The sequence below is a fragment of the Amphiura filiformis genome, chromosome 4, assembly GCF_039555335.1.
Source record: "Amphiura filiformis chromosome 4, Afil_fr2py, whole genome shotgun sequence".
Classification (NCBI taxonomy): domain Eukaryota; kingdom Metazoa; phylum Echinodermata; class Ophiuroidea; order Amphilepidida; family Amphiuridae; genus Amphiura; species Amphiura filiformis.
The window spans coordinates 45904769-45917111 of NC_092631.1; the positions used below are offsets into that span (position 1 = coordinate 45904769).

The 12343-nt window shown below is 32.8% G+C and overlaps 1 protein-coding gene across 2 annotated transcripts in view; it reads right to left on the reverse strand.

Annotated features, from left to right (window-relative positions):
* The window catches only part of LOC140150937 (putative sodium-coupled neutral amino acid transporter 11), a 135108-nt gene extending 131960 nt beyond the window's left edge, over nucleotides 1-3148 (reverse strand). Inside the window, exon 1 of one of the 2 annotated variants that reach the window (XM_072173093.1) lies at nucleotides 1848-3148. In XM_072173093.1, the coding sequence (XP_072029194.1) occupies nucleotides 1848-1901 (54 nt within the window). In that variant the 5' untranslated portion in view covers nucleotides 1902-3148. The remainder of the gene's footprint in view (nucleotides 1-1847) is intronic. The other variant, XM_072173094.1, reaches the window with a different exon arrangement.
* Between the last annotated feature and the right edge of the window lie 9195 nt (nucleotides 3149-12343).

Consider the following 12343-nt stretch of genomic DNA (forward strand, 5'->3'; position numbering starts at 1 on the left):
TAGACTGCATGTACATACACCAACACCTATAGTACAAATTATGGCTTCAATTAAAATCCTCCATGCAATCCGACAAACAAATCTATATTCCAATATTCAACCAACACCTGCCATCGTATGTGCAGTTATGTAGACTGTATAAAGCAAAACAGAAGTGCACACTGCTAACTCTAACACCTCACAAAAATATGTGTTGTGTAGTATTGGCATTTGCCTACAGCATTCCGCATCAAATGTGTCAAAATCATGGTACATTTTCATGACCGCTTTCATTTTAAACATTAAAGATATAGTTCTAGGACACTTGATAATTTTATTTTATTTCAAATTGCTCAAGTCTTAGTGTGGACTTTGAGCGCATTATTATTCTACACAATATTTCAAGTCTTTTTGTTTGCTTTTTTTTTAATTGTCAGGAGAAAAATCACACAATTTGACCAAAAACAACAACAGTGAGCCAAAAACATCATACATAATTAAAAAAAAAAAAAAGGTTTGTCTCAAAGCTCGCGCGCACATCTGCAAAATCATGAGATTTGGAAAAAAAGAAATGCGGAATTTTTTTTTATTTCCAATTTTTTTTTTTTTTAGTTTTTCCAGAAAAATTCGCAAAAATTCAGATTTTTTCTCAAAATACCATGAAAAAAGTTGGGAATTAAAAAAAAAAATTGCATTTCACATTTGTTTTCAAACCACTCGTGAGCTTTGAGACAAACCATTATTTTTGTTGGCCTTATAGACCTATTTTGCATTTACTAATTTAGTAAATAATAAATGCACACAGCTTGGCTGTTTTTCTATTTTCTTCTGATACAAACCATTTTTTGCCTTAATGCATAATTACACAGTTGCAATTTTCAAGGTTCATTTGCACCTATTTTATGATTCATTATATCTAAAGCTGCTATTCTACAGCAATTGATTTCTCTCATCAACCTAATATCCTTAAAAATTCATTAAAATTGTTAAGCTAACCACATCTGTACTTTGCCTATTAGTATAGTTTCATTAATGATATTATCATATCTAAAATGGGTCAAATGCAGAATATCATACAATATATAATTTATATTCATGGAAATATGGCTGTTTTTGCTGTTGGTATATTGCATCAAATTCCAGTATGGTTTAATGCTGTATGAAAAAATTATGTGGATTTTTAATTCAAGCAACAAGGTATTAACCAAATGGCAAAAATAGTAATATTTTCTACTTCCAGACTACAATTTATGTGGAAAATGCAATCAAAATTATTTTAAGTATGCTGCCTGGCAGTGGTTCTTGGGATAAGCATTTTGTATTTAGGTAACTTTCAGAATCCTTTTTTTTCAAAACAAAAACAAAAAGCAACTATAGTGGATTCTTACACTTTGTGTTATTTTTCAGTAAGTGAAACGTTTATGGAATTGAGAAAATGTATGTTGTTATATAGTAAAATACATCAAATGCTGGCACATCAAATATATTTAGATCAAAGCATGAAAGTAAATTAACAAGTATGAATTTGGATTTCTTTTTTACAACCATTTTGAAATTTACATTTGAATTGTATTTACTGCCATAAAATGAGCACAAACAGGTTGACATTATTGATAATTTCCCTTATTTATAATTTATAATTTATATCTTGATTTATTTTTGGGGTAAGCAGCTCTATATTTTTACATAAGAAATGTGGGCAAGCATTTTCATAGGGTTATCATTTGAGAATTTGAGAATGAAAAATAGACATTTACAAACGAAATATCTAAGAAATATAGAGTTACTATGTAGTTTGCAGGAACAAAAAAATCCAAACCACAAATAAGAGAGACAAAAAAAATTTTCAGGAAAAAAAAATAACTTACAGTCTGGTTGTCACCAACTATATGTGTCTTCTCTGTAGGTCCCATAGAATCCATCTTGATAGTATATCCCAGAAAAAATTAGATCCAAATGCAAGTACAAATATATATTCCAATCCTTTTAATGACGATACACAAGTTGATTTTGTGTTGTAGAAGTAGCCTCAATTGTTGAACACACTCTACTTATTGAGAATATTAAATGGTTTTCTATTACCATTCGGTGTATACACAGCAATTATTGAAATGGCTCCAGTCATTCAATTTTGCAAGATAATTCTCAGTATGTACGCATATGGGCTCTCAAAATATCTCAAGAGCTTGTTAAGAGAGCATGCAAAAGATGGAAACCAGACCTCTCTGGTTAAAGAGGACTTAAATATAAATGATCCTTGCTAGCCTTTTTTTTAGCCTTCAGTCAATATGTGCTTGTTTTCCCAAAAGTAAATTATGATAAATGCCAGTGGTGGACGGAGGTCAATTTCTAAGAGTGTGTAGATAAATCCCCTCACAATACTATCACTCCAATTATGTCACCAATGGCTATCATCAGACAGATGGATGTATTTTTGCTCCTCCTGTAAAACCACTGGAATTAATCAGCTATATAGATACCATTAAGAAGATTCATATAAAAGCCAGGTATATATGTTAGCATCTACCTGCTTAACGATGATGATGCACTGATGATGATGCTGGCAAGATGAGGAGGAGGATGCAGGAGATGACAATAAATGATGCACACTGGAATTTGACTCCTTAAGAGCCTAACAGGTGTAACTTGATCTAGCAGTTGTAAAGCTGTGATTATCCACCTTGTGAACGATAAGCAGAACAAAAAAAATCCCCAGTAAAATCTCACAAACTGTATGTTGACATGAACAGTAATATCACATTTAGTTCACTTTTCCACTCCAGCTGCTTGGGGAGATATGTTTTGATTTTCCAACCGTACTGTGCAAGCTCCTCACTTGTACTGCACCGGTGCAAATGTTTGGGCTGAGCACAGATGATGATGATGATGAGAGATGGATCAAACTGAGTCTAAATGATATGCGCTAAGCAGTGTGTGCGGGTGATGCACAGAGAGACGGAGCAAATGGCAGGCAACGGGTAATAAAACAGGTGGATCCGTGTTATCACTGTGAGGGAGGATACTCTGACACTCAATACACACTCTCAGTGGCTGCGATGTAATTTGCCAGGCGGTTAAATTAAACTTTCATACAAATACAAGAGGTGTGTGTATTGGACGGTAATAATAAAACACCCACACGTGTGAAATCTCGAAAAAAATAAGTCAACTACACCACCAAGCTGGTCAATGCTATTGAAACTAATAAAATAAGGATTAATTAAAAAACACGACCATTCACTGTGGCTTGGCTGTTTTACTATGATTATATACCAGTAGTTCATGCAATAGACTGGTAGTAATGACACAATCAATTTTAGCTATTCACATGTGTCGATTTCTATCCATGTATTTGCGGCTCTGTGGTGTATTACTGGAGTGAGGGTCATTCCATTGTGAACCAGGGAGGCATAATAATGAAAATGTGTTAAGTGGGATCATATGTTATGATGGATATTTTTTCATAATTTTGTACAAGCAATTTTGTGTGTATGTTTATATTTGATTTGGGGGTGTAAAGAATTTCTTGTGACTTCCAATGGGTTTTTTTTTCAAATATAGGAATAATCTGTTTAAATTACTGTTGAAAAATATTAAATGTTTAATATTACTTTTGATTAATTTTATTATTTCTGTACATGTGTTTACATAATGATAACATATAAATAAATAAATAAATAAATAAATAAATAAATAAATAAATAAATAAATAAATAAATAAATAAATAAATAAATAAATAAATAAATAAATAAATTAATTAATTAATTAATTAATTAATTAATTAATTAATTTAAAAAAGAAGCTAAAAACATTGTTTTTTATAGACCACACACGTTTAGTTTTTGGGAGCAATTTTAATGCATTTCCATTTTTTAATTAAGAAATCCAGAAAAAAAATATTTTCAAGCAAAAAATTTGTTATTAAGTTATTTTTCTTGTTCATTTTGTTTACAATCAATATGAAATCACTAAATATCCTATGAAAATAAATGTGCAATCTTCCTACCCTACTCTGCACTTATTTGACAATGATACTTTGGGGCATACTTTAACATAATCCTGAACCTAAAAATATAAAAAAAATATATTTAAAAAAATGTATAAAAAACACCTGATTTTGCTAAATTTAAGTTCTGCTACTCTAATAATTAAATAGTTAATAGTTAAATGGTTGTGTTTGTTACTTTTATTAAGAATAATGCAGCTATGTAATTTGTGACACAATCTGGTCCATGGGGCCAAAGGAGGCATTTTTGAAAATTGAGTTACTGTAATTATTACATTATACATACAAGAGACTATCGTTTACTGAAAACACCAAAGGTCTTGCATACATGGTTCTAAAGTTATGAAGTATGTCTATTTTCTTATCAGGGGTGTGAGTGACCTCTATTGAAAAAAGAAGAACTTTGTTCAAAAACGAGGAAAAAAGAGGAAAAGCACTGAAACATGCTCAAAACAGGCTGAAAATAATAGAAAAAGCTAAAATTTTGCCTCAACGAAATTTCCAAAAAAGAGGATTTCAGCTTAACAGAGGAGATTTCACACCCCTGTCTTATGTATTTTATTCCATGTTTTTACCTTTATCTCAGTTTCAAATTTGCCGCCTTTGGCCCCCATGGACCAGATTGTGTCACATATGTGACCATCCAGCACAACTGAGCCCTGAAGTCGCCAATCATCCTTTTTGAGATATTCAACCAAAATATTCTGCTTGAAATTAGCTTTAAAATGATGTATATCATGTCTATAGTACTTGACATTTAAGTAGTGAAAAATAAATAAAACAGTCAATAAATCCTTTGTTTCCTATTGTTTATTGTTAAGTTCAATGGAGCATATCTCAATAGTTGCACTGACGACATCCGGGCTCAGTTGTGGTGGATAGTCACATATTATATACAACTACCATAAATTAAAGGGGCATTTCGTGATCCACAGCCTCATCCCCCACTTTTCTCAAAAAAAGTTGAGATTTTTATATCACTGGAAACCTCTGGCTACATAATGTTTATGTACAAAATATTTCTTGCAGATTAATTCGTTTTGCAAAGATATCGTGAAATTTGAATTTCGTTCTGGTGCACCAGAACGAAATTACAACGCATTGTCTATGGAGCAGTGTAATACACATAATCATGCATAACTCGTAAACGCATAAAATCGGAATCAACTGAAATTTTGGGAATAGGTTTTTTCATGGATATGTACTGAAAAATGTCATAAAAAGAGGATGCTAGGATCACGAAACACTCCTTTAAGACACTTATTTTATTTTCCAGTTCTGAACATGTAACAAATAAAGCTTTATTTACGATAACATACCGTATAATTGCAACATTCGATATGGTCGATAACAGGCCTATATCACACATATATGACCTTACACCACAATCGGCGATGTAATGTCAACATTCTCACTTTTTGAGAAATATGACAGCAACTTTTCCTCAAAATATCCCTGATTCTTGTTTGCAAGGTAGTACAAATCAGTAAAAGAGGTGGGATATTCTTTGTTTTCTATTGCTTTTTTGAGAGGTTCAATGGGCAGTGGCGGCACCACAGGGGCATGGGGGAAAAATGCCCTCCAGTCAAAACTCTTGCCCCCGAAAAAACCCAAAATTACGAAAAATTCCCCTTTTTGCGGTAATTTTTAGCAAAATTTGTTGATTTTGCCCCCCCCCCCTGAAATTCACTTTGCCTTCCTTATGCCTCCCCAAACAAATTTCCTGCCGCCGCCACTGTCAATGGGTCATATTTCAAAACACAGATGGTGGATGATCACATATAGCCATGTCATACATGTATGGTAACCAATGTAATTATTGTATGACATCAATTAGGCACAAAAAAAAAAAGGTTTGTCTCAAAGCTCACGAGAAATTTAAAAACAATTGCGTAAAATGTTTTTTTTTTTTTTTTTATTCACGACTTATCTCATGGTATTTTGAGAAAAAGTCTGATTTTCGCCAATTTTTTCTGGAAAAAACTTGTAAAAAAATTTTTTTTGGAAATAAAAAAAATTTCTGCATTTCTTTTTTGTCAAATCGTGCGATTTTACACACGCGCGCACAAGCTTTGAGACAAACCTTTATTTTTTTTTGGCCTTACCATTATAAAGATAACCAAATATGCCATAAAACACATAATTAATGACAATATTTAGCATATTTAACACTGTCAGTATCCTTCATGTCCCAAGGTCATATTGCCAGGTAAGGCGACAAAATCCAAGAACGAAAAACTCTTTCTTGTAGCGTCGTTCGAGCAGGTGTTTTTTGTTTTGTTTTTTACTCTACAAATTACCCAAATCTCTCAAATAAATCAGTATTTAGATTGACCCCTTCACTTTGCTCACATTTTTTTCAGTTCAAAATAAATCTTCTTTTGCCCAAAACACCTGATTTTACATGCATACAGTAATTTATGTCAACCTAAATCCACTTTTTGTCAATAAATGGTATTGATTCTACATGCATACATGTACAGCAAACTTTATAAAATCACAAAACGGAAAATCAGGGTTGGGTGAGCCCGTAGAACGGTTGGCTTTATTCCTGTCACCTAATGAGATAATAATAGCCTTAGAAATCCTTTGACTTCTATTGTTTGTGGTTTTAGTGGTTCAGTGGGCTATTGATATACTGTAACAGTAGCTGTACCAATGAAGCCTCTATCCTGATTGCTAGTAAGGCAGGTCATAACAGATGTGGTGCTTATCAAACAATGATTTAGAAATAAAATGTGGCCAAAGATGCCAGAAAATGGACAGGTTTATAATTAAGGGATCTAAAATGAGCGTTTATTGCGTTTGGCAGTATTTTTTGTGGGACATGAGAGCACCTCAGACCTATCGAATTGCATTCTGAATCTGAAGCATGTCTTTCTGATATCAAATAATTTTCATTTTTGAAAATCACAATATAATACAAATTTTATGACAAATTATAAGAATTTGATATTTTTCAAATTTTTGATATATAACAGTCCTCGAAGTAAATTATATAAATCTAATGATATATTCTTAAAGTGTATGTAGCAGGGAGGAAAAGCCGATGGTCAATTGAAAATTTTGACCTTTCATATTGAAGATATAGATTTTTTCCCAAAAGACCTAATTTTTTTGCTGTTTTGGGAAAAAAAATCCATATCTTCAATACGAAAGGTCAAAATTTTCAATTGATCGTCGGCCTTTCATCCCACCTACATACACGTTTTAAAGTATAAATCATCAGATTTATAAAGTTTACCGAGTACTGTTAAATATCAAAAATATCAATTTTAATGATTTGCCATAAAATGTGTATTAAATTGCAATTTCAAAAAGCGAAATTATTTGATATCAGAATGATATTCTTCGTATTCAGAATGCAATTCGATATGTCTGATGTGCTCTAATGTCCCAAAATAAATACTGTCCAAACGTTCATACCACAGCCCTTAAGCTTAAAAATAAAAATGTGTATTTTTTATGTTTTGTACATGTAATCTAATATTTTTACCAGTTTGAAATTATTAAAAACATAAAGCTGGGAGAATCTTGTGAAACAAATAAAAACACAAAGCTGGTAAAATCTAGTGGAAAAAAAAAATCAAAATTGAATGATAGTCAAATAAAGAAAATTCAAGTAATCCTGTGTTGTGCAAGTGTTTGTCCCCCCCAAGTTTAATATGATTTAAAAACCACAACACAAAACTGGGGAAATCTAATGGGTTATATGTCATGAATTGGTACATCAAATAAGGTGGAGCAGTTACAAAAGTTTTTATTTTTTGTGTTAAGACATCAATTTAAGTTGCAAGTATTTACTCTATTTCATGAAGTAAGGTATCATTTTTTTAAATTTTTTTAAATAAAAAAAATCCCAGTTCATTTGGATGACAAATAAAACAAGTTAGACCTTTAAATGTCTAAGAAGTCAGGGGTGGAGTCGGTCGGGGCAGGCGGTGGGGGAGCAGCCATAGGGTTTACACACAAATTGGTCAAAATGATGCCTTTTTAAAAGTGTCAAAGCTGGAAAAGTATAACTCTTAGGGGTCTCAAAATTCACAGGTATTATAATCAATAATACACGTAACTAATGACATGTCATTTGTAACCAAAGATCTGATTAATTAATTGTTTAATTCAAGTGCTAATTAGTGCTAATCATGCATAGAGTTTACATGTAATAGAGTTTACACACAAAAGCGGTCAGCAAACAAATACTTCTTTAAAGTGTTATCTGGAAAAGTCTAACTGTTGGGTGTCTCAAAATTCACAGGTATTGCAATCAATAACACAGTAAACTAATGAAATATAATTTGTAACAAAGATCTAATTAAATTAATGATTAAGGGCCAATTAAATAAACCCCCTTTTTTTAAAGTTACACCCTGTATAATTTATGCACATCAAGTACAATAACATTTGATGTACGCATATTCTGTATCCTCATAGTGTTCATTCATTTTGTAACCATTTATTCCACTAAACTAAAAGATACATCGAAACCTCAGGGTTAAAATAAGCAAACAAAAAAATAAGCAAGGTTGATCCAGATGTTCATTTCAATGCTATATAACCAATTCTGTTCCATTTCAAATAGCAATATAGAAACTCTGTTAGATGTAAAATTAGATTTTAAAGCTCACAATAAACTAAGTTTGTGTTCAGTTTTATGTTTGCACAACTATACTGTTTACAAAAATGCAAAAATCTGATTTTCAATGATTTTTTAGATTTTCTGATATAGCATATTACTTACTGTCTTTAACTTTAATCTATATCTTGGGTATATCTTGGGTATATACTGTGAACACACTTTGCCCACTAGCACTCTATTTGATTGATGCAAAATCAATTTACTATATGTTTCATTTGGCAAAACAGGATAATACTTTGAAATCCTAAACAATTAGTGCAATGCTGTATTTTTTTGGAATAGGAAGTCGAGAAGTTTTTCTATGGCTCTTGGTAACAAATGTGTGTTTCAAAATGATTCTTGTAATATGTGTATGATTTATATGTATGACTCATAAAATGTCAGTACATACACCACCTGTAATAGCATGACTTAGCACCAGATTTGATAGACTAAAATACTTGATATTTTTGTTCATTTCTGGCATGTCAACCCACCCCTGCCAAACACTACAGACTGCATTTATACTGCCCTCTATAATAAATACTAGTTTGCTTTATCACAAAATCATGAAAGCTGGAAAGATGGCATTACACAAAATGAAATGTAAATCAGAGCAAAGGAAAATTAAAATGAATAAACACATATTTTGATATGTCTTTCTTACTATTTTGCTCAATTTTCCAACAGTATTGTTAATATTTCTTTGCATAGCATTCTAAGGGGCTGTGCAATAATTATGAGCCCTGAGGGAGGGTAAAATTGGGGGGGGGGGGCAAGAAATTTTTGGCGAGCGAAAAGGGGACAAGCAATTTTGGCAAGCCGAGGGGGGGCAAGCAATTTTTGGCATGCATTCACGGGCTTTTTTAATAAAGCGCTCGAAAAAGGCTTTGGAAAGCGGTATGCGGAAACGCTTAAATAGGCAAATTTTCCTGCAAGCGATTTTTGGCGAGCCGTTCGGAAATTTTACCCCCCCCGGCTAATAATTATTGCACAGCCCCTAAGGAAATATCTCAAGTTGGCCTCAATTTAGTGGGTCTTTCACAAAGGTCTTTTTGTTCTTAAACAGAAATGCTACTATTTAAAATATATAAAAGTATACATATTTAGAATAGCAAAGACTTGATGATTCCATCTGTGAGGTAAAATTTGGGCAAACATGCTTAGTTTTGGAGAAAATCCAAAAAGACTGTCTTTGCCATTCTAAATATATATATACTGTTATATACTTTAGACCAACAATTTAACAATTATGAGGCCTAAAAGTTTCCATAATTCCAGGGTTAAGACCAACCTTCACCATACCATCTATATTGCGGGTTGAAAATCATAAAGGAATCCTTTGTGAGTTAAGGTTTTCTGGTTCAACCCATGATATATAAAACATAATATTAATAAGATCTTTACATAATATTTGAAATCCTCCCTCCAGATTGCAAACAAACATTTTCAACAGAGGGCTCTGTACAAGCATGTCAAATGACATAAACATCAGGTGCACCAGTATATATATGTGACCCGTTCCGACAAAACCAGGAACAATCGCATTTTTGATATTTCATGATTTTAATAAAACTGTAAGCACGGGACAATAAGCTTCAAAATGATACCAAAATTATATACATAGCACCAATACTTTTCAAGATATGGATAATTTTGTAAATGATACATTGATATTTTTGTAATATTGCTAGTCTGAGTAATGTGCTAATTAGTTTCCTGCATTATTGAATAGGGATTATCATAGTTCAACTGTCAATTATTGATTAAATAACCCTCTTTTTCGTAAGTACTTTCAAGGATTTGAAAGTCCACTCAGTCCCAAGGTCAAATACCATGAAATTAAGAATTCCAAAGTTTGATTTTTTTTTTAATGGCAATGTCATCTTTAAAGGCCTGCAACTCGAAAACATGCCTGGCGACTTGTTCCGGGTTTTCTTGGAGCTGGTCACATATATGTCATACAGCAGAAAATGTAATTATATTAATTATAACTTACCAATTTTGGAGGTTTGAGCTCCTATCTCAATAAGTTTCCCACAAATCCATTCTGTTCCATATTTGTTACCTTAGGTTCAAACACACAGGAATCCTCTGGGCACCATGATGAGTGTAATGCCACAAAGTCTACACATCAAAATACACAAACAAATACTAATGGCAAGATTTAACCAAAAAAATGGCTGTATTCAGACGAAAAGGAGAATTGTTGCTCTTGATTAACCCACTAACCTAAATTTTGCAATCTAGATACCTATGCAAGTTTGCCACTTAATGATATAAATATATCTTTTATCCACTCTGACTTCATGAGTTAGATTAAAAGTTACTTATGGTTTACTTACAATCATTGCATGCAGCATCCAGGCGACATCTCATCAGAACAAGTAGGGGTAATTCTGAAAGAAATTAAGAAATATAAGTTGTGATCCTCCCTCCCTCCTCTCCTCCTCCTCTCCCTCCCTTCATAATTTTCTCCCTCCTTTCTTTTTCCCTCCTTTATCCCTTCCAAAAGTTAAATAACCAACTCTTCTGCCAAGCTTGCTTCTGCCATTCCACCTCATATCCACTGGCAGCAGAAGCATAAAATGTTAGGGTGGGATGAGCAAAATGTTTGAAAAAAAATTCAATTTCAAATTATTTTGGCCCAAAATGAAAGTGAATTTTAGCCCAGAACACATTATTTATCAGGCTAAAAAGGAAGATACACAAGGCAATTTTGGTAGATTATTTCCCAGTAGATAGAGCATATTTGTTTTATTTGTTCTTCTCTACGATTTTTAGATGGGACATCCCCCATAGACATATTTAGGGCCGCTTCCACCACATATGCTCATGTCTCTCCCATCATTACCAGGACCGTTAAAGTGAGTTTAATTCCTTAATGGGGATTCCTTCAAGGTAATAACATATGTGTACATCCATATCAAAACGATGCACTTGTCGGCTGCTACACGTGTCTCATTTCACATAATAACTGGGAATAAATACCAGACTCATTTCAAGTGGGGTCACTTTATATCATCCCAAGTCACATGGCTTATTATTAATATAGAGAACATTCCATAACCATGTCACTTGGGGATGATTTGAAGTGACCTCCACTTGAGATGAGTCTGGTATTTACTCCTAGCTATCATGTGAAATGAGGCACATGTAGCAGCCGACAAGTGCACATAACATAATTATTTCATATGCCATTTCCAAGACTGCTGAAAAGTTGTCATTTTGATACCCTATCCAAAACTGAAAACTCGGACTTTTTCATTTTGAACGGTTTCACTTGTTTTTAAATTTGTCATTAAATATCTGTTTTTTGTCAAGAAAGCTATGCTTCACATGCAATTATCGTAACTCATGGGTCACCATAGCTATTTTGCTGATTGGGACCTTCTCCTTAAATCCATGTGTGTGTGTGGAGGGGAGGTGTGGGGGTGTGTGTGCATGTGGGGTGCATTAGGTTTGGTGAATAGGTGGATGAATAAGGTACAGGTGCTAATGAAAACAGCACATTATTGCATATGTCACAAAATCAACACAAGTTCTCAAAATAATAACTAAAGACACATTTAAAATTAACTTTTAGGTATACTCCAATCAATTTTATTTAGCATGATGGCATTTCCACCATGTTAGCCTTTCCCTCTTTTACCTACTTTCCCTCGCTGAAATTATATGCAATACATTTTGCATTGTTTCTTTTATCTTTTAATATTTATTATGTGCATACAAAGAGATT